Source organism: Sander vitreus, chromosome 16, assembly GCF_031162955.1.
Source record: "Sander vitreus isolate 19-12246 chromosome 16, sanVit1, whole genome shotgun sequence".
NCBI classification, from domain to species: Eukaryota; Metazoa; Chordata; class Actinopteri; order Perciformes; family Percidae; genus Sander; species Sander vitreus.
In genome coordinates, this window is record NC_135870.1 from 30,080,350 (window position 1) to 30,104,111 (window position 23,762).

The 23,762-nt window shown below is 42.4% G+C and overlaps 1 protein-coding gene across 1 annotated transcript; it reads left to right on the forward strand.

The window, feature by feature from the left end:
* Positions 1–808: 808 nt before the first annotated feature.
* On the forward strand, positions 809–22,434 carry reep5 (receptor accessory protein 5). Its single transcript, XM_078271829.1, has 5 exons — positions 809–1,031; positions 1,310–1,403; positions 18,942–19,080; positions 19,722–19,890; positions 22,127–22,434. Exons 1-5 carry the CDS (start codon positions 914–916, stop codon positions 22,174–22,176), a joined length of 570 nt encoding a protein of 189 aa, XP_078127955.1. The 5' UTR covers positions 809–913; the 3' UTR covers positions 22,177–22,434.
* The last annotated feature ends 1,328 nt before the right edge of the window (positions 22,435–23,762 follow it).

Here is a 23,762-nt window from a genome sequence, read left to right on the forward strand (position 1 = left end):
GCATGAAAAACCAAGGCACTCTTGTTGAAGAACATATTAAAAAGCCTTTATTGATACGGCTAATGCATAGCAAAAGGTAAAAAATACAAACAGGAAATGTATAGAACAAATACAGGAAGTGGCTGGGAGACAGGAATCTCTCTCTGAGACTGAAGCAGCACTGACCATCGTTCTTCTGTTATCTTCCTTTGTGTTTCATTGCTTTGAGGATGGAGGTCTAGTAGTCTAGTTTTTGCGGCTTTGTTTCTATTAGTTAGTCTACTCTTTAGTTTAGGGGGGGGGGGGAGTTCTGGGTCTGACGGCCCTTGATGGGTTGGCTCAGGCTTCTTCCCTTCTTTTGTTCTTTTTGGCCAGACCTCCAGACTCCCGTAGTTTTGTGAATAAACCTTAATTTAATTGAACTATCCTCGGGTTTGGTGTTATTAGAGGTTGACGGTCACATTTAAATTGTGTTTGTTTGCTGTGGCCGTAACAACACTCAAAACCATAGTAAAAAAAAAAAAGAGAATAAATGTGAATAAAGTCCAAAGTGCTAAATAGTAGTGGAAAAATAATTTTAAAACAGACAACTTAGTAGATACATTATCTGTAGGCCTATACATAAACTGTAACTGTAAAACTGTCTGTGCTCATAGCAGATCTCCTCAAACCAATGGGTGACGTCACACATGCTCTGTCCATTAATATTTACAGTCAATGGTTTTAATTGACTATGTGATTTTCAGTCAAATTCACAACATTAAATAGACGTCGTGCTTTTATTTTGAAACTCTGCAGTTGGGATGCTGTATTGTACATCCGGCCTGACTCGACGCCTCTGAGAGAGCCTAGCGGTATATTGGGTTGCAGGCTTGTCGCAGTTTGACTCTGAACTAATTTCGCAAGCAGCCTCGCTAAAGAAGTAAGTGCAGCCATGGCGCAGGGGCTCAAAGACAGATTTAATAAGTTCCTCCATGAAAAGAATCTCATGACAGATGGGCTGGCAAAAGTCGAGGCGAGAACCGGAGTAAGCAGGACATATATCGCTCTGGGTGAGTGTTGACACGGGCGGGGATGGAAAAATAGAGGAAACAGCGAGAGAACAAACGCACCTCAGAGAAAGACATACTGGATGTAGAGGAAGGAGTCGGCTTCATTTACATTTCGTCATAACCTAACTAAAGAAATGAAACATTGTTCTTGATTTGGTCAGTAATAGCTCTTCATACACAGTCTATGAGTAATAGTAGAAGATATTTATTTTAACTGTGCAGTGGGCTGTAATATATATATTTGTGGGGTGACAAACATCTGGTGTGATTTATTCCAGCTGTCGTCGTCATCATCGCAGTGTACCTGGTCATTGGTTACGGAGCCTCCCTGCTGTGTAACCTCATCGGCTTCCTTTACCCAGCATACATATCGTAAGTGTCTTATTCTTAGCACTTCTGTCAAGGAGGGGCCACACACACACACACACACACACACACACACACACACACACACATCCATTTTAAACTTTAAATGAGTTTAAAACCATTTTAAACTCATTTAAAATGTATTGTTTGGTTAAAGAAACTTAAATCTGTCCACTAAGTAGAGCTGCAAAGATGAATCAATCAACTGTTAAAGTGCTCATATTGTGCGTTTTGGCTTTTCCCCTTTCCTTTGTGTCGTATATCTTTTTTGTGCATGTTATAGGTTTACAAAGTGAAAAAAGCCCAAAGTCCCCCCCAAAGGGAGTTACCATCTGAAAACACTGTTCACAAACTGCTCCAAACAGCTCTATTGTAGTCCAGCCTTTACTTCAGAGACAAACGTGGTCACTTTGGAACACGTTATAATGCTCGCCTAGCTGCTAGCATGGCACGCCCTCATACTCTGCTTCTGACTGGCTAGTAGTCCTTACCTAGGTACTGTCAGGGCACGCCCGTACTCTGCTTCTGACTGGCTAGTAGTCCTTACCTAGGTACTGTCAGGGCCCTCATACTCTGCTTCTGACTGGCTAGTAGTCCTTACCTAGGTACTGTCAGGGCACGCCCGTACTCTGCTTCTGACTGGCTAGTAGTCCTTACCTAGGTACTGTCAGGGCACGCCCGTACTCTGCTTCTGACTGGCTAGTAGTCCTTACCTAGGTACTGTCAGGGCACGCCCTCATACTCTGCTTCTGACTGGCTAGTAGTCCTTACCTAGGTACTGAGCATGTGCGACTCCCAACAAAGATGGAACAGAAGTGAGAGGTCTCACTCTGTAGCTAAAACAGAGAGCTCAACACACAGGGTGAAAAGAGGAGCTGCAGCAATGTGCAGTACAACAGACAGAAATATGGTGTTTTTTGAAAATTAAACCATGTAACCTCTAAATACAATTATGAACCTGAAAATGAGCATAATATGAGAACTTGAAATGAATCGGTTTGAGTAATTTTTTTAATGAAAAATATCTGAATACTTTATTGATCCCCTCAGGGATTTTATATATATAGTTGCACTTGCTCACAGTCAAATTCAAGGTAAAATAAGAGTAATAAAAGAGCAAGTCAATAATGATTATGTAAAACCTTTGATGTTAGTTTGTTAAATGTGAATATGTTGTAGTTTCTTCTCTCCTCTGGGACAGTAAACTGAATATCTTTGAGTTGTGGACAAAACGAGACATTTGAGGACGTCATCTTGGGCTTTGGGGAACACTGATATTTTCTGACAATTTATAGACCAAACAACTAAGAGAAAATAATCGACAGATTAATCGACTATGGAGATAAGCGTTAGTTGGAAGTCTTGTTAAAATGGCCTGTAAGATTCAGGGAGGTGTCAGGCCAAGCTCTTGGACATTTCTAACAGGCAGGTCTTTAGAAGGGCTAGTGCTTTAATCCAATATGCTTCATCGAGTGCTTCCGGGATGACGTACATTTGTCGTCCAACCCGGAAGATTGCATCATCCTGGTTCCCTTGACAAAAAGCCAATGGGATTTTGGATTACTGCAGAAAATAAGCTCTGTGGCCAACCAAAGTTCATGCTACTCCAGAGTTTTGTCCAGCAAGATAATCTTCACAAATGAACTCCACTTCTATGATTTCAGAAGTGTAAACGGAATCACCAGAAGCAAAGAGGTAACGTTAGCTTATAAAACTACACCACAGTAGCATGACAACGCCACCACCCAAGGGAGTAGGTTTAGTTTCAACATGGGGGGGCATATTATAACCGGGGGCTCTGGGGATTGTCCCCCAGAAAAGTTTCAGCATCAAACACTTTATTTCCTACGCTCTAAGAAATAAATCCGTAAAATAACAGACAGGTTCTGGCAGCTTGTTACCTGGACTTTGCCTCGGAAGTAAAAAATGAAAAGAATATGTGTACCTACAGTTAAAAAACGCAACATTTTCTGTTAGGCCTTTATACAATTCTGTCATACAAAGCTGCTCAGTTAGTAAACTTCTGAAAACGTAAGAAAAGAAAAAAACTTCAGAAATGCTGAAAAAAAGCGACAAAAACGTTGGAAAAAAGCGCACAAAGGTCCAAAAAATAAAAGTAACAATGTGGACATAAGCTCCAATCCAAGACAATCATATTTTTGAGGGGGACAACGTATCCCTTTGCATCCACCCTGAAATCTACGCCCATGCCGACACCTCTAGCTTCCAGCTGATTTCACGTGTTCGCCGTGATGGCGTTTGTAGTCTCATTTAGCCCCTTGCTAGCAGCCGCCTTTTTTAAGACACGTACAATGTTGGTACTGACATGATTCATGTCGTAGAACAAAGTGGTAAACTCTCCTAAGCTTGTGTTAACCACAGACCTTATTTCAGCCATGTGACCAAAAACTAATGGGCTTTGAGACGAGGGAACTGGAAGTGCAAAATTGCTGACTCATTGACGACTCATTCCTGCAGCGCTCTATTGGCATGAGTGTAACAAAGACAGTATTTCCCCAGCGTCAAATAAAAAAGAACTAAAGAGTCGGGCGGCCGTTAGCTCACCTGGTAGAGCGTGCGCCCCGTGTAGGCTCAGTCCTTGCCAGCAGCCCGGGTTAGAGTCCGACCCGGTGCTCTTTGCTGCATGTCATCCCTTTTCTCTCCCCCATTTCCTGTCTCTCTTCAGCTGTTCTAAATAAATAAAAAAATATATATATAATCTATCTAAAAACTAAAAAGAAATAGAGTATATAAATAATATATTAATAATAAATAAAAAGGGAAGGGAACCCCTCCCAAAACCAAGAAAACAATGAACACTGTTTGTTAAAGACTGTGTGTGTGTGTGTGTGTGTGTGTGTGTGTGTGTTCGTTCAGGCCGGACTTAAACATTGCTTTCCTAACTTTGTAAAACAAAATGTAACCAATCAAACAAATATACATTTACTGAATTGTTATTAATCATTACAATAAGACTGCACCAGCAACTTGGGGGGGGGGGAAATGATCTTCAAAATGAACAGGAATTACAATTCAACTGTAAACTTTTTAAATGCAGCAACACATTGGTCAAAACTTCAACAGGAATTAAAATTCCAGCATAGATTATGTATATAGTATATGAACATAGAATTGAATAGAATAGATCATAGCTGTTGGAGTCAGCATCTGATTCAGAACAGTGCATCCTAAACAGAGATAACCTTAAACATCGATGGAATTTAAGCCCCTTAATTTAGCGCTTAAAATATTATAATTTTTTTATTATTGTTATTAAAACTTTCAACTAAGTGTATGTATGTAGCCTACTGTAGTCTTGAGTAGTCACTAGGGGAACAAAAGTATCGATGATGATGTCTCATGATATATTGTCTCTTTTATTCAACTTTTGTTTTTGTTAAAGAAGGAAAAGAAAATCCAGATACTCAATACTATCGAATCACAAAACATCTAGAATCACAATAAATGAAAATCGCAAAACAAATCCAATCAGCACCCATATGTCGTGGAAGAATCCAATCGGGACAAAAAGCATATGGTCCCAGCACTAATAGTCACGGTTACATATAATGTGTTTTCAACATTGTAGGTCCCTAACAACAAATGAGGTATACCTAACATTTTTGGTGAGCATTTCTGAAGTGAATGCTGTCCAGTTCAGTCCTGTCGCCTGTTCTCCGCTCTCCTCAGAGTGCTAGAAAGTGATGAGCGGTGATTAGTAAACAGCCTTTCCCACCACTCGCAAGTTCTCTCCTATGGAAAAAAAACCCCCGCCTCTATGCCTTCATACATTTTACAGCTTCTCTTGGACCTTCAATCACAGACATTCCCTTGCCCTATATTTTGCAGGCCTACACAAGAATGCTCTAAAATACAGTACATATGACATTATTACAACCCACAGGTTTGTCAGTGGGTTTTCGAGTTCCAGACTGGGTTTAGCCACAACCTTGTCTCCCTTAGTAGTACAAGCATTTTGGCATTAAAGGCCCCGGACACCCACACAGGTGTTTTGAGTTAATGTGGCTGATTGGACCGTGGGCGTGGTTAGGCTGATTGATGGACATCTTCCCAAGTCTCATTTGCTTTGTTGCACTTGTTAGGGCGGGACAAATGACACCTCTGCCATTCTTATTGGTAGAGGATTTGTGACCTAATACATTTCCATCCAAGCTCCGGCCCACCTTCAACCTGTGCAGAGTTTAATCAGCCAGAAGAACTGAAAACACCTGTGTGGGTGTTCAGAGGCTTTGAAGGCTCAGATAGTGAACAAGTTTGAACCTGAGTAGGTGTATTGAATACAGCCCTGCCCTTTGATATTACATCACTAAAGAATCCAGAGTAAGACCAACCCTGCTGGGCAGTTGTGTGCAAGGTTCCCAGATAATAGGCTCGTTGGAGATGAGCGTCGCCTTGCCTGTAAAGTGGAAGAGAGCAGGCGGCGGGGACAAAAAGCCGCGGTACAGTCTGACAGTTTCCAGCTGTTTCCAGCAGCCTTCAGGCTGAACAGGAAGTCACAGGAACACTCACATCCTGTTAGGTCCTATTCCGATTTAATCAAATGTTATCAGACCCAAATATCAGCTTGTACACAGTCTCCAGTTGTTTTAATATGACAGAGTAGCTGTCAAAATGCTCTACATGTGATCTGTTACTGATAATAATAACAGACTGGAGATGATCTGTTACTGATGTTAATAATAACAGACTGGAGATGATCTGTTACTGATGTTAATAATAACAGACTGATCTGTTACTGATGTTAATAATAACAGACTGAAGATGATCTGTTACTGATGTTAATAATAACAGACTGGAGATGATCTGTTACTGATGTTAATAATAACAGACTGGAGATGATCTGTTACTGATGTTAATAATAACAGACTGGAGATGATCTGTTACTGATGTTAATAATAACAGACTGGAGATGATCTGTTACTGATGTTAATAATAACAGACTGGAGATGATCTGTTACTGATGTTAATAATAACAGACTGGAGATGATCTGTTACTGATGTTAATAATAACAGACTGGAGATGATCTGTTACTGATGTTAATAATAACAGACTGGAGATGATCTGTTACTGATGTTAATAATAACAGACTGGAGATGATCTGTTACTGATGTTAATAACAGACTGGAGATGATCTGTTACTGATGTTAATAATAACAGACTGGAGATGATCTGTTACTGATAATAATAACAGACTGGAGATGATCTGTTACTGTTAATAATAACAGACTGGAGATGATCTGTTACTGATAATAATAACAGACTGGAGATGATCTGTTACTGATGTTAATAATAACAGACTGGAGATGATCTGTTATTGATGTTAATAATAACAGACTGGAGATGATCTGTTACTGATGTAATAATAACAGACTGGAGATGATCTGTTACTGATGTTAATAATAACAGACTGAAGATGATCTGTTACTGATGTTAATAACAGACTGAAGATGATCTGTTACTGATGTTAATAATAACAGACTGAAGATGATCTGTTACTGATGTTAATAACAGACTGGAGATGATCTGTTACTGTTAATAATAACAGACTGGAGATGATCTGTTACTGATAATAATAACAGACTGAAGATGATCTGTTACTGATGTTAATAATAACAGACTGGAGATGATCTGTTACTGATGTTAATAATAACAGACTGGAGATGATCTGTTACTGATGTTAATAATAACAGACTGGAGATGATCTGTAATCTGATCAGATTTAGTCTCTCTGACTTCTAAACGTCACCATCAGCCACACTACATGTGTTCTGTACAGAATAAGCCTTTAAATCAGACAAATAGCTGTTAAAATCCCTCTGATTCAAAAATAATAAAAAGTTGATATAAAACGTCATCATGTTGAGTCGATTCTGAACCAATCAGCTGTTAGATCAGCTGAGAGCCAGGCGTTTCCCATCATGCCCTGGGTCTTGCAGTGGGTGGAGAACAACTGCGGCGCCTGGCTCTAAAACCTGCGGCCGCTGAAATCTCGTGAGTTATCGTTGCCCATGTGTGCATGACGTCAGACCAAGTCGGGATCAAGTCGGACACAGATCTACCCAGCATGCATTGGACGCCGATTGCCAATGATCGATTCTGCACAGGCCTGGCTCATCTCCAACGAACTTTCTAACATCTTGTCATCTTTTCTTATCATCTCTTACTGTATCCTCTGATTGATATTGGGTTGGAATGACAAAATGCCCTGTCCCCAAAAACAATTACCATTATTCAGGAAACTAAGACTACATCTACACTACTCCGTTTTGGTTTAAAAAGGAATATCTTCTGCTACGTTTCCCCCTCTCATTCCCCCTGCTCTGGTGTTTCCTCTCTCATTCCCCCTGCTCTGGCGTTTCCCCCTCTCATTCCCCCTGCTCTGGTGTTTCCCTCTCTCATTCCCCCTGCTCTGGTGTTTCCCCCTCTCATTCCCCCTGCTCTGGTGTTTCCCCCTCTCATTCCCCCTGCTCTGGCGTTTCCCCCTCTCATTCCCCCTGCTCTGGGGTTCCACCCTCTCATTCCCCCTGCTCTGGCGTTTCCCCCTCTCATTCCCCCTGCTCTGGCGTTTCCCCCTCTCATTCCCCCTGCTCTGGTGTTTCCCCCTCTCATTCACCCTGCTCTGGCGTTTCTCCCCTGTCATTCCCCCCTCTCATTCCCCCTGCTCTGGGGTTCCACCCTCTCATTCCCCCTGCTCTGATGTTTCCCCCTCTCATTCCCCCTGCTCCTGGTGTTTCCCCCTCTCATTCCCCCTGCTCTGGCGTTTCCCCCTCTCATTCCCCCTGCTCTGGCGTATCCCCCTCTCATTCCCCCTGCTCTGGCGTATCCCCCTCTCATTCCCCCTGCTCTGGTGTATCCCCCTCTCATTCCCCCTGCTCTGGCGTATCCCCCTCTCATTCCCCCTGCTCTGGCGTATCCCCCCTCTCATTCCCCCTGCTCTGGCGTTTCCCCCTCTCATTCCCCCTGCTCTGGCGTATCCCCCCTCTCATTCCCCCTGCTCTGGCGTTTCCCCTCTCATTCCCCCCTGCTCTGGCGTTTCCCCCTCTCATTCCCCCTGCTCTGGTGTTTCCCCCTCTCATTCCCCCTGCTCTGGTGTTTCCCCCTCTCATTCACCCTGCTCTGGCGTTCCCCTCTCATTCCCCCCTGCTCTGGCGTTTCCCCCCTCTCATCCCCCTGCTCTGGCGTTTCCCCCCCCTCTCATTCCCCCTGCTCTGGCGTTTCCCCCTCTCATTCCCCCTGCTCTGGTGTTTCCCCCCTCTCATTCCCCCTGCTCTGGTGTTTCCCCCCTCTCATTCCCCCTGCTCTGGCGTTTCCCCCTCTCATTCCCCCTGCTCTGGCGTTTCCCCCTCTCATTCCCCCTGCTCTGGTGTTTCTGAGCCCCTAAAGCGGAGACATTAGGAAACACTTCTGACCCGTTTTGGTTCTGAATCTGCGGAGGTTGTGTTTCAAACGGAGACCTTTGGCAACACCGACACTGACGCCAACGTTTCTCCTCCTGATTGGGTCTTATCGGTCACGACGTCTCGTTCTCTGAGACTAAAGCTACTAACGTTACCATGGCAACTACCAGCAGTGCGCGGAGTCTCCACACTGCCTCCTGTTTATACCCAGTATACCAGAATGATGATGAGATATGAGGTTTGGGCGTGTTAGTTTAAACAGAGATTAGTTCTTCTACTGGAGATAAAAACACTTGGTACACCGAGATCACTTTGGGATCAAAACTCAAAAAAACAACCAAAAACCAAAAACGTAGAAATGTAAACGTAGCCTAAGTGTCTCTTGCTTTGTGCATAGGGCCGCTGGCAAGGTGTCCCTTATTTTTGCACATTGAAGGTAGCGACCATAGTAACCACACTGCTGTGAAACTAGAGACCTTAGTATTTCTTCACTGTTCACATGCTCCAACATCTTTTCCAGACTGATATATAACTTATGGCACCCAGACAGCCTAACCTTTCCCTCCGGGGCCGGTACGCCGAGTTTTGAAGGCAACAGACGGGAGTGTTGAGAGGATCTTGCGGACAGTTGAGCCGTTTGTCAGTTCTGGTAGTTGGACTATTAAAGCTGGCAGTGTGCTGTACTTAAACACCATGGGAGCCTGTGACCGAAACAGAGAGGAGCTTTTATACGGCGACACACAGGCCTCAGGGAGAATAGAAATGAATGATAAAAAGACTGCTATTAGAAACAAACTTCAAGTGAAAAACTAAATACTGCTTACTGATATCCGTTATTTTAATAATGGTGCTGTGTGTTTGACAAGAGGGAAGGTTAACCATAATCAACAGGAACTAGAGAACAGGAAACCAGCGTGTGTCTCTGTAACTCTGTATGTTGTATACTTGTAACTATTAATATGGGCTCTGTTGAAATAGCACACTTGGTGTTTTAAATAGCCGTGTTAAGAAGAACAACCTTTGTAAGGAATTTAGGGACTTATTTTAGCAAAATAACAAATGGCACAAAAGCATTGGCCTATAAAAAGTATTCAACCCTTTTTATTATCTTACACTTACTCAGAGTAGTAAATACTCTAATAATAATGACAGAGGATATTTGTACATGTCTACAGTTGGCATACTAGTTATGTCCATCATATCATTGAGTCTAAATATAATCAATAGTCACGTTGATGGAACAAAAGTGTGTCTGATGCAATAAGACATGTTCTGCTCGTCTGCTTCCACTGTTACACATCACTGTCCTGCTGCCTTTAGATTCAAGATTCAATATTCTTTATTAATCCCGCAACAGGGAAATTCAGACTACCACCAGTTTCTCTTCACTGACCACTGGCAAGCAAAGAAAACAGATACCGCCCTCCTACAACTGCGATGGCTGCACCTGATTGGACGAACGTGTCACGTGGGGCTGGCTGCTCCCGAATTTCAAAACCGACCATAATGGCGGCTCGTTCAGAATACGATCTCATATTGGACTAAAATAGTTCACCGAAACGTGTTTCTGAAAACATTTGAAGAGAGAAACAGGCCGTGCAGTTGCTGAATCTGTCTTCATTTCAGATCGACAAACACGGGACTTTCACCCAGGAGACCGGGGTCCCGTTTGAAAAGAAAAGGAAACATTTTTTTAAACTTTAGGAAACAAACGTAGCTACGTCACGTGGTAACCTTCAGGAAGGGAAGTGACGTTTGATTGGAACCCAAACCTCCATCTTTTTACCAACTCAGTAGTTTTGGTGTCTAAACCTAACCAAACTGGGACCATTTCGCAACGTTAACCACGTGTTTAAAACCGCCACCGTTACCTTCTGTGGTTTAGATATGAGGTCATATTTCCTACCACCACTAGGGGCGCTAATTTATGAAACGCTCCTGTGGGTCGTATTAGAGAGGAGGAACAAACGACCGATATGGTTGTATGGTTTGGGGGGGGTTGTGCCTTCAGATGGCTGCAGGGAGTTAAAGGGCAACTCCAATTACACACTTTATGCTCCGTTTCATGGGTACTACTCAAGCAAACAGTGCTATAATGTCTTCTCTGGCTCCGGGAAGCTTGGTAAATTCTGAGAAAATAACCGTGATGATGTCATAGTGATGTCATGTCAAGATTGAGCGTGGAGACACATAACAGGAAGCCTGTGTTACAACCTGGAGATAGACACGCACACAGCCTGAAAGATGATTGGTAATGTGGTCAGCGTTTGCTTGTGTAATGGACATTAAAGTGGACCACGTTACAGAGGAAGCTGTCCTCGAGCTCTTACTTCACCCACGTCTCAAAAGGAGTTTTTAAATCGGTAACTATCAAGGTCATAGTTAACGCGGAGTCCCCCGCGGTCCCTTGTCAGTCTGCAAACTTAAAGAAAAGTACAGCTTTATTTACCTTTCAGAAACATCCCAGGAATGTTTAGTTCAGCACAGCGTGTCACTGAAATTGGTACTGCAATGGCAATGAACATTTGATGCTGCCCTAAATGTGTCAAGTGGTTCGAGAGCTTTTTTAATCTTTTACTTCAGTCATTTATTAATATGACATTATACAGCATGATACCATGATCGCAAAACCAAATTATGATTAGATGATTCATCACATGATTCCCCTCATTCAATCATCTCATGATCAGATAAGGGAAGTTACTGTAAGGAGCAAACTGACTTGTCTTTGCACTGCCTTGTTTTAAGAAAGAAGCTCTTTCTTAATCTTCCTCTATGAGGAAAATCTATTTCTTTGCCAGCAGTGTAATGCGATGTGCTTTGGCTGTTAAATGTGCCACTGCAGATGCTAACAGTTTCCAGTTTGCTGGGGACATAATGTATTACAGAAACTTCTTAAGTCTTGAGTTAAGACAAGAAGAGTCTCAGTTTAAAAATCCTATCTTATCTCAGGTTAGAAAATCCTAAATACTCTATCCAGCATTGGTTATCAACTTACAGTATATGTAAATGTTACCTAGCAACATCTCGCCGAGCTAAACAACTTTATAATTGTAACTGTTTTTGCCATTGAAGCATAAATTCAAACTAGGGATGCCAATTTAGGTTTTTATTTCTTAACGATAGCCGACCCTCTTTGACCGATCATCTGTTAACCAACAGTCAGCTGACAGCTTGTTGGTCGCAGGTTTGGACATACTTTCTGCGCGTCTGTGGACAGCTGTGGACTGGTTCTGGTCACGCAGCCACATTGTTGCACGTATGCATCTTTGTGGACACATGCACCCGCTTTCCCAGAATGCAACTGCTTGCACTTCCGCACTAATCCATCAAATCCATAGCTGAATGTATGTTGGAGCCTTTCTTCACCGCATCCACCAACGTGGGCGTGAGAGACACAAACTTAATAGAAAAAAAATGTTAAGACAGCTCAACAGTTATCTTAAAGTTCAGAGAGTTGAAGATTCTGGGAAGTTGTTTAATGCACTTTTCCTATTTTTAGTTAGGATAGGAACATCGACTTAGGAACTATTCACCTGTTATGGCTTCTTTCCTAAATCAGGTCCTAACCCCTAATTACCATGGATACCAAACAGTTAGGAGCTTCAAGATAAGAAAAAGAAAGAATCTGTAGTACGGCCCCAGGACTCAGACAGGATGTTGATAGTTTCAGCTGAATGTTCTTAGTGAGATGAGGGTAACCAGTGTTTGGTTGTTGTGTACTATAAGCATGCACGCAATATTGTGTATCCACAGTAAAGAGAGTGGATTCTTTCTTTGAACAGACCTACATGCAGATGCAGAGGCACAGGTGTGGATATGAGAGGCCGTATAGAAAGTAATTCATACTTCTGTCTTACACACACTATCATAGTCTTGCATATACACCACTATACTCATACACACACACACACTATTATAATCCTTTTACATGTATGTATGAGAGGGTATAGTAGTGTATGTGACAGGGTATAGTAGTGTATGTGAGAGGGTATAGTAGTGTATGTGAGAGGGTATAGTAGTGTGTGAGAGAGCATATAGTTGGGTATGTGAGAGGGTATAGTAGTGTATCTGAGAGAGTATAGTAGTGTATCTGAGAGGGTATAGTAGTGTATGTGAGAGGGTATAGTAGTGTGTGAGAGAGCATATAGTAGTGCATGTGAGAGGGTATAGTAGTGTGTGTGAGAGGGTATAGTAGTGTATGTGAGAGGGTATAGTAGTGTATGTGAGAGGGTATAGTAGTGTGTGAGAGAGGGTATAGTAGTGTATGTGAGAGAGGGTATAGTAGTGTATGTGAGAGAGTATAGTAGTGTATGTGAGAGGGTATTGTAGTGTGTGTGTGAGAGGGTATAGTAGTGTATGTGAGAGGGTATAGTAGTGTATGTGAGAGGGTATAGTAGTGTATGTGAGAGGGTATAGTAGTGTGTGAGAGAGCATATAGTTGGGTATGTGAGAGAGAAAGTATAGTTGTGTGTGAGAGAGTATATGTGCGGCAGTGCAGAGGCAATGCATAACATTTTAGTTGGGAGTGACAACGCTGAAATGAATGAAGACCCCCCCCCCCCAGTACATTTTGAGACTTCAAATAATGTTGTGGTTCCAGAAAATGACTTTATTTTCAATGAAACAGTTATAAAAATGAATTCTACAAACTGTAGACCCACTAGCCGATGACGGTAACCATGGCATTCAATTATTTTTGGGCCTGGTGAACTCCATCAGTGAGTTTTCCTTGAAATCCTTTCAGGACTGGCAACCAGGCAGTTAATGCATGTGTTTGCGGTGTTAAACGACGGCCTTGTCTGAGGGGCAGCTCATGGAGAAAATCCACTGAAGGTGGTGGGGAGAAGCCCAGGGATGAATTGCATTTGGTCCCGTCGCAAAGGCCAGGATACCCCCCCTCCAAGTTGCAAGGGTCCCTCTTGCTCTGAAAAAGAAATACACCAAAGAACACCAAAAAAGAAATTAAAACTAGCATGTAGAAAACTTTTATTCCATAACTAGCAATAATACTTACCCGTCAACATCCAGCAGGTAGTCCCTCCAAAATGCAACCACACAAAGAGCTGTTCTAGTCCATCAGCTGTGAGTGGGGGATGGCTCGGGACAAACCTGCGGTCTGAAAGCATCTGGGTGCATTCTTATTGCATCAAGAACACCAAGAGTCTTCATCCCCTCCCTGAATCTGTAAAAATGTATCATGAGAAGATACAAATATCTGTTTTCAAATTGGATAAATGATCACATAGCACATGAAAGGGATGACTTACAGGACAGTTCTGTTTTTGATTATGTAAAAAGGCCTTGTCATTGACAACTATCTAAAACGTGATGTTCTTTAAGTTATTTTATATGATACATGCAAGCCTTTATTCAGAGTGTTTGTAAGGTTGTACACTGGCTTTTAAAAATATATGTTGAAATCTTGAATTATTCTTAACCCTTGTAAGGTGTTCGGCTCTGTTTGACCCGTTTTCAATGTTTGCTAAAAGAAAGATTATGCTATTTATTATTTCTTCTAACTCAAACTCACTGGCCTTGGCTCATTTTCTGTGAAGAACATAAAAAATAACTTATTTTCAATGACTGCACACGGTATTGTGCGGTATTGACTAAACTGTGTTGTCTTTCTGCACCTGCTATTCCCACACAAAGTTACACAATTTTACATAAATTGTTATAGCTGTATTGATTTAAAAGCCTAATAATGTGGTGGGTCCACCAGACCCGGGAACATTGGCTGTGTAACAAAAATATGAACACCTTAGAAGGGTTAATTATGTTTGCTAAAAAATGGAGTTACACAAACCTTTGAAGTGCTCCAGTGACTCATGACCCACCTGAAACATGAGGATTACTCCACCAAGAGATCTTTGTCTTCTACGCGTTTCAAAGTCCTTAGACACCCAGCATTGGCCAGATAATCTGTAATAATCATTGTATAGTATGAACAAGACAAGATTAGATAGATTAAACAAACTGTTCTTTCCTGGAGGCCAGGCCTGGATGTGATGATGAAATCAGGTGATGCATGAATTTATATGAATGATATCTTTTATTGAACTACTTCAGTCCCAGTAGTATACTGAGTACTGACCGCCTGGTGGAAACATTCATATGAAAGTCTAATAATCACACAAACTAAAGGGAAGATTGCAGAAATATAAAAACAAATATGTGGCTTTACCACACTTAGTAGTATTTAGATTATTATTCACTGTAATACATGTATGTAAACATGTGGATTGCACTTTTTAATATTATTATTAATAATAATAATACATTTTATTTATATAGCGCTTTTCATGGTACTCAAAGACACACACAGGCTAAACATCGTCACCCAGTCAGATGATTGCAACTCAGCTAGCTAGCCAGCCGATGCTAGAGCTTTCTCATTTAACGCTATCTTTGCTGTCTACTCTGATGTCTCCTTACCTAAAGATAGGCAAAATCCAATACATGCAGAACTACACTGTAATAAGCTGCGCATTGAATAGTAAATTACAATGTGTTTGAAATGGAATAACAGGAGCGCAGCAATGGATACTATAACTACCAATATGCTTCCATAACTGCTGCTGCTAGCTGCTATCTTTTTCTCCTAGTCAAAGTCAAATGTATTTGTACAGTAAAATATCATATACTGTGGTTAATCAAAGGGCTTGACAGATACTGTGTCTTCTCTCTCATGTAACAGCAGATTTAATTCTGAAACCTGATTTCTGAAATGATTTCACACAGCTTGCTCAAACTTGCTTGATCATATTAACTAGCACTAGCTAGCGGAGATATTGCAGAGTTTTCAATGGAAAATGGCTAGCCCGTGTTGTATGTGGGTAGCAACCATAGACTGTTAATATATACAGTCTATGGTAGCAACTAGCTAGCGGCGCTAACGTCATGACCATGCTAACATGAATTTGGGGGGACACTACAGATAGGATGACATTAATAAAAAAGGGTCCTTGACTATTTTTTAATCAACTTACCTCTTCCTGGATTTGGACGACGATCCACCGAAACGCTGTCTCGTCTGGTAACGGGGTCCTCCGTGTTCCATTGAGCTAGCTAGAAGTAGCCGTACTAGCGCTGGAGCCAGGTCTGACTGGATTTGCAGTTCCATCCCTGAATAATCTCCGCATCTCCGAATCAGAGCTCTGTTGGACTTGATTTAATTGTCGAGACATCGTTGACAATAGCTCACCATTTCCTAAAATATTATTTAGAAGAGCCACAGCTTCAGTTAGCCTCTCTCTGTCCATTACAGCACCACTTCAGCCAAACTAGTATGACAGTGCAGGATTTTGACCGTCAAATACTGCTTCTTCTTTGTCAACCAATCAGGAGCTGAGTAATCAAACTCCCTTCTGTTTCAATCAAACTCTCACACACACACACACACATACACTACTATTCTCTCACATACACTACTATATTCTCTCGCATAAACAACTACACATTCTCACATATTCAACTATATACTCTCTCACACACTACTATACCCTCTCACATACACTACTATACTCTCTCAGATACACTACTATACTCTCTCAGATACACTACTATACTCTCTCACATACACGACTATACTCTCTCAGATACACTACTATACTCTCACACATACACTACTATACCCTCTCATACATATATGTAAAAGGATTATAATAGTGTGTGTAAGACAGAAGTATGAATTACTTCCTATACGGCCTCTCATATGTGGATGATATATCACTTGCCAGTGCAGTGACTCGAGGTCTTGTTCACAGTAGAAGAGTAGAGAGGGAGGGGCCCGAGGCTGGAGGCTGCTCTAGTTTAGTTTGTGCAGAGGATCAGTGTTACAGTATGTGCCTCTGTTTGACCACAGCAGTGAGACTTTAAAGCAGGCAGGGTTCAACCAACAGCTGAATGTGCAGCTGTTATGAAAGTCATATCATAGTTTGTGTAGATGTTTCTGAGAGTCTGTCTAAAAAACGGTGGCAGCCTGTTAAGCACAATTTATGGTCCTGCGGTAAATAGACGCCGTAGGTACATGGAGACACGGACCCTAGCCTGACATGCACCTCTCGCAAAATGTAACTACACGTCGTGGCGACGCACGTGGCTCGGCCGTGGCTTGGTAGCGTTGCATTTCGCCCGACTCATTTCCTGGTTCTCCTTCTCCATCAACAACATGAAATCAAGGAGAGGGTTAACTTCTCCTGCTCCAGATGTTCCACCGTGGTCAGAAAGAACAGAGGAGACTCTTTGTTTCTCTCACTACGACTCTAGAGTCGCTGCTCGCTCTGAAGATAAACACACATACACACACGTTTCACTATCTTTGTGGGGACCCGTCATTGATATAATGCATTCCCTAGCCCCTTACCCTAATCTTAACCATCCCAACTAAATGCCTAACCTTAACCCTTACCCTCACCCTAATCAGAACCTCATTCTAACCCTAATCCTACAACCAAGTCTTAACCCTCAAACAGCCCTTTAAAGTTGTGGGGTCCAGCATTTTGGCCGCACAAACCTGTCCGGACCCCACAAGTATACTGTATTCATGGTTTTTGGACCCCACAAATATAGTTAAACAAGAATACGCACGCACGCAAGACAAGGGAGGAAACGACAGACAGGTGGCAGGAGGGCTGATGAACAGGTGAAACACATCAGGGCGGGACATGCCAATCACAAAGGGAAAACGCACAAGGCAGGAAGTGAAACAAGACATGACACAATGGGAAATGAACCTACAAAATAAAACAAGAAACTAAACAAAACCCAGGATGTACAGGCATAGATAACATGGGGGAAAAAAATCTGTGATAATGACACATAATAAACTCACAAATACACAATCACTTCTGTACAAATGTATGACACTGCGGTATTTCAAATCTGTAGGAGGCAGACAGACTAAACTAACTCTTCTGTCAAAGAAGAAGAGTCCTTGCTACAGATGAAACATTGGAAAGAGCTTTCATTTCAGAAAATATTGATTCTTTGGATGTCTGCGAAGGGCAATTGTCCTGTAAACATTGCAGAGGAGAAGTGTCCTGAGCAGAAAAGCGGCAGCATTGGCTCATTGAGTTGCATGATGTTGGGTTGGGCTCGTCGGTTACTAACAGCTGTGTGTTGTAAGGGTTTGACTTCAGCAGCGGAGATTGTGTTTTGCTTCCTATCTCTCACCAACAGTGTCATTTAGTTAGTCTTTCGTCACTTCAGAGGTGACAGATGAGTTTCAGTCTCATTTTGAAAAATCTGTCAAATCTGGAAAAGTGTACCTTATGAAGTCATTGAAGTAGTCAGGGATGTCATGGAAAGAAAAAGGAAGGAAGACAGCGCAAGGTAAGGCTTAAAGCAGGGAACAAATGAAAGAAAGAGAAGAGAGGAAAGAAAGGATGGAAGAGATGGACCACCAGGGTGCGATTTTCCGGGGGGGGGAGGGGATGCGTGGGATTTCCCCCTTTTCTGGTCTACATATTCCTGCCTCTACTGAATTATTTTTGACAAAATGTACCCCCCCCTCAAAGTGATCAATGCTACTTCACCAATAGACCATATATTATATACCTAAAATAGAAGTATTTTAAACTAAGTACAGGGCTGTCTATCGTGCCATAGAAAGATCATACACACACATATATATATATATATATATATATATATAAGTATTTAGCCTCTACAGAGCTCCAGGACACCGGCTACCAGCAGCAGTTGTTCAGCAGCCAACAGGTGACTGTGAGCTACAGGCACCGCCAGATGATGGTGCTTTCAGGGGCCGTGGTAGTGGAGTTTAGCCAGAAAAAGTGAACGTCATGCGGCCATGACAGTTAAGTTTAGGCACCAAAACGACCCGTTATTATATTATATTATTTTCCGTTGGATATTGAAGTTCATAAATAAGTGTTCTGGCATGGCTGGCCGAGTGGCTCTATATCCATGGTGGTACTGGAAGGGGGATTTCATTCTTGCATGTTTTGTTTTGTTGTACATAATGAAAAAACATCCCCCCTCTGCTTTTTTCACAAATGGCACCCTGTGGAAGACCATATGCTGGGTGACATTTTCAAGAGTGTGGTTAATGTTGACTTGTATATATCAAACCATCTCTTCCATGTTCTTCTCTCTTTCCAGGATTAAGGCCATTGAGAGTGCCACCAAAGAAGATGATACCAAATGGCTGACCTACTGGGTGGTGTATGGACTCTTCAGCGTGGCAGAGTTTTTTGCTGATATCTTCCTCTCCTGGTTCCCGTTCTACTATATGGGAAAGGTAATCCAGCCGGTGTATTTTCTGTGTTTCAGTCAATGTGTTGTGCTGACAAATTGATTCATAAAACTACTGATACATGGAGTTGAGTGGGCAGCATTCCCCAAATGCTGGACCCCACAAGTTTAAAGGTCTGTTTGAGGGTTAAGACTTGGTTTTAGGATTAGGGTTAAAATGAGGTTCTGGTTAGGGTGAGGGTAAGGGTTAAGGTTAGGCATTTAGTGGTGATGGTTAAGGTTAGGGTAAGGGGCTAGGGAATGCATTATGTCAATGATGGGTCCCCACAAAGATAGTGAAACGTGTGTGTGTGTGTGTGTGTGCGCCCTGAGTCAGCAGGTTCACCTGCTTCCAGTGCTGCAGAGAGCCTGTGTTTGCTTTCAGGGATGGGCCGAGAGGGAGGGGGAGAGAGAGAGAGACCTGAAAATCATGGTTTCATTTTTTGTGTGTAAAATACTCAATAGCAATCCATAGAAAAATTATATGCTTATATATATATATTCTGTTGTTACCCTTCACAGTAACAGCCCAGCTTAAATTCACTCAGCATTTTGCTAATCAGCAACTCAACCAAATCTAAAATAGTTCGACCTGTAATGTAACTGTGATGGCCCGTTTTGATGAGACACTCTTGTCTTCTTTCCCAGGGCGCCTTCCTGGTGTGGTGCATGGCTCCGACTGCCGCCAACGGATCAGTCGTGATTTATAACCGGATCGTTAGACCATTTTTCCTCAAGAACGAAGCCAAGATTGACGACGCGGTGAAGAACCTGAAGGACAAGGCGTCAGAAGCTGCTGACAAGTTCAAAGATGAGGGTGTGTGAAGCGACACGTTGTGTAGTGTTTACTGTAACTACTGGAGTTTTAAGTAAAAGGGGAACAAAAATGGATCACAAAAAAGTCAAACAACTGTATATGAAAATATAACAATAACAGTAGAATAGAAAGAGAAACAAGAATGTGTAATAACCCACGGGTTAAACATTTTGGGACTTCCTGTACATTCTGCTCTTTGCACAAATCTGCAAATCTCGAAACCTTCAGTGCGTTTACATCATGGATGTATTAAGAGAAGGTTTACATGTACAGCAGTAACCGGGGTATTTGAATGACAGGGTTCTGCCAGTTCTCCCCGTATACATGAGCGGGGAAGAACAGGAAGAATAACAGGAGTAACTCTACCTCCGGTACAGTAGGTGGTGCTCTGCCAACGCACAACTGGCTTTTTCTTCCGGTTGACCCATGTCAAAATTACACTGACCGGCCACTAAATTAGTAAAATGTACCAACTTAATGTTTCATTCACACACACTCTTGTCACAGCGTAGGGAGAGCACAGTACTCTCGCAGGACGACTGACAACTTTTTTTGCCGATACATGGCGTAGACAGACCCAGAGATGGACAATCTGTTTAGCCAGCTCCCGGTTTCTGCTGCCTCGGCGGGGAGTAAAACAGACGGCCCGCTGTTACATTTGTTTTATAGTATCATAGCAATGACTACGACTACTACGACTACGAGTGGGGAGGGGCAGTTGCGCATACACTTAACCCGACCATGCTCCATTTAAGGTGTAAACATGCAGGAATCCCCCGTTACTGAAGGAGTTCTCTAGGTCTGTTAACCGGGTTATGAGAACTCTGATTTTAACCGGGGTAAGGTCTGTGTTTTGTATTCCCTTAAAGGTGTACTATGAGTTCCTGCGTGGTTTCAGCGCGATTTCATTTTTGTCTCAAATAGTAGGCATCTCTCCTTGATCTGCTAGCTGCCTGGCCCCTGAATACACCGTGAAAAAGCCCAGAGACAACACAGGGGTCGTAAACGTCAAACAAACACTAGAGGCACAGGCTGTGCACCAAAATACAACAAACCACTCCAGCCAGGGGTGGGGGTTAGTGACAGTTAAGGCAGCTACACACAGAGCCGACGGCCGACCGTTGGCAGAAAAGGCAGTGTGACTGATCAGTCTCCCCGAGTTGGTCCAAAAAGTTCCTCAGAACATCGAAGCGACGAGACGTAATTCGTCTCCATAACAGCAGGCGGCGCTAATCTGTATTGTCGCCCAAAAAATAAAAACCGGCAGCTGATTGGACGAACGCGTCACGTGGATCTGGCTGCTGCTTCCGGATTTTGGATTTTTCAACCGGCCATTACTGGCGACTCATTCAGAATACGATCTCATATTGTACTAAAATAGTTCACTGAAACGTGTTTCTGAAAACATTTTAAGAGAGAAACAGGCCGTGCAGCTGCTGAATCTGTCTTCATTTCAGATCAACAAAGGTCAGTTTAAAAGATTTTCCTCAGATTTTGAGAGGCTTAGTCACGCTCATCCCACTTGCCATTTTGGGATTCCCAACTGCCCTGTCTCCGACTGAGCATGTCAAGTCGGCCAAAATGAAGGCCGACAACGGACGACGGCACGGAACACACCGTGCAGACTCCAGTCACCGACCTCGCCAGACTGTCCGTCAGTTAGTCATGACAGTTACGGAAACATGGGGGGAGGGGCGAGCTTGCTCTGTTTTGTTTGGTATTTACTTCAACAGAAGTGACCATGCAGGAACTCATAGTGCACCTTTAACCCAAATATAATCGTTTTATTATTATAGTAGTAGTATTATTTAACTGCATGTAAACGTAATGACTGTCTGACGAATACAAAGAGTTGACTTTAAGACATTTTTATATTTATTTCATCTACAGTTTAGCTGATGTCAAGAAACTCAACATTTCCTGCGCCGATATTTCACATCAGTTCAATTCAATTGTATTTATAGCATCAAATCATAACAAGAGTTATCTCGAGACACTCTCCAGATAGAGTAGGTCTAGACCACACTCTATACATTAAAAGTCTTCCTCCTTTTTCTGCGAGGCTTTTAATGTGAAACATTTGCAGGAAGTGTTGAGTTTCTCTAAACAGTAGCTTAGCATCAAACAAAAAGGCCTCAAAATAGAAGATCAGGGTGTTGGTAGCTATCCGACTCTAGATAACAACAAGCCATCTGATGTGTGTGTGTGTGTGTGTGTGTGTGTCATTTGTCCACAGCCAAGAGAGCCACAGCAAACATCATCTTTGAGGAGAAGAAGAGCTCCTAAGGCGGAGGCTTCCTGTCCACAGCATCTCTGGAGCCCACTTGGTTGCAGAGAGAAATGTTGCCTTGAAAATGTTTGTTTTGTATGCAGTCTTAATCATCATCCAACCTGTATTAGATGTTATACGTGTCACGTGGATCAATTGAAGCCATTTCCCAGCTCAATTTACTTATTTAACTTTGCCTTGTTGGATGGCTTTCAGAGAACTGTCTGCTGGCCCTGACGCGCTTTAGGAACCAAATAAAAACCAACTCAAGTGGTTCTTTGATTCTTTCACTCTCTCGTGTGTGATTAAACTGAAAAAAAAGACACCTTCTTATAGTCCAGGCGTGTCAAACTCATTTTAGTTAATGGGCCACATCTCACATCTCCAGTGGGCCAGACCAGTAGACCTCTCCAGACAGATCAGAAACTTGATCTGCCACAGAGTTTCTTGTCAGCTTGATGTTGGCACACACTAGTTGCTTCTGCTCCGACAGCGTTCTAAGGCCGGTGTAGGAAAAAAATAATGTTACGGAGCCGGGAGAGAGGGGTAATATTCTGAGGAAAAAAACTTTCTAAGATTACATTCGTAAATTTACAGAAAAAGAACTTGGATATTCTCTGAAACTAAAATGGTAAATGTGGAATTGGAATGAATTACTTCTACTGCAATTTTCACACTTTGCAAAGTCATCCAGGGCCGGTTCTGGCCCACGGGCCGTATGTTTGACACCCCTGTTATAGACATTTTCATTTACAGACATTCTGAAGTTTTCGTTTATTACTAAAAAAAAGTAGGTTAAGAAAGGTTGTTGCATTTCAGACTTTTGGAGTTGGGGCCGGCTGTAAACGGCATTTACAGTTTAAAGCCAAAAGACATTCTAGAAACAAGCAGTCTCTTAATGCTGAGAGGACAACAGAGACGGCCAACAGGACATGTTGAGGGCTCCTATGTCAAATTCAGACGACAAATTAAGACTGCCACAAGCACATTAAGTTTTTCTCTGTTACTTTGGCACCGTCTGCAAATGGCAATCAGTTGTCAGAAGCGTGTGAAATTCTCACGTCTATTCCCCATTTTCTCCTAATCCGTGCATTTCGTGCTGCTGTCACACAGATTTCAAAGGTGTAATACAATTATCGTCAGTGATGCATCGAGTTAGCAAAATGGATCACACTGATTTTCTGTTGAACCTTACTCTCAGACGTGTTCATTAACAATCTGTGTAAATGCTCATATGCAAAATACTGCAGCCGTCATAACTTTGTAAACAGAAATGTTGGCAACATCCTCAGAAATCTGTGCAATGTATCACAAATTTAGTGTACAAGTTCAGGTCCACTCCTTACAGGAGTTTTAGGTCGATACCACATTAACTTAGTCTGGATCAACGGAAGTACATTTTCAGGATAAAGCCTCTGTGTGTTGCCGTTCTCAAAATCCCGTCGCCACGGAAAACAACAACAAACTTCAAGCTAGCAAGATACATGCTGAAAATGTCAAGTTTTAAGGAACATTTGGATTGTGCAACAGGGTTCCTTCCTGAGACTATTTTGCAGAACCAGAGCCGGTCTACGGAGAGCCGTTCCACTCCCTATTCAGCCCC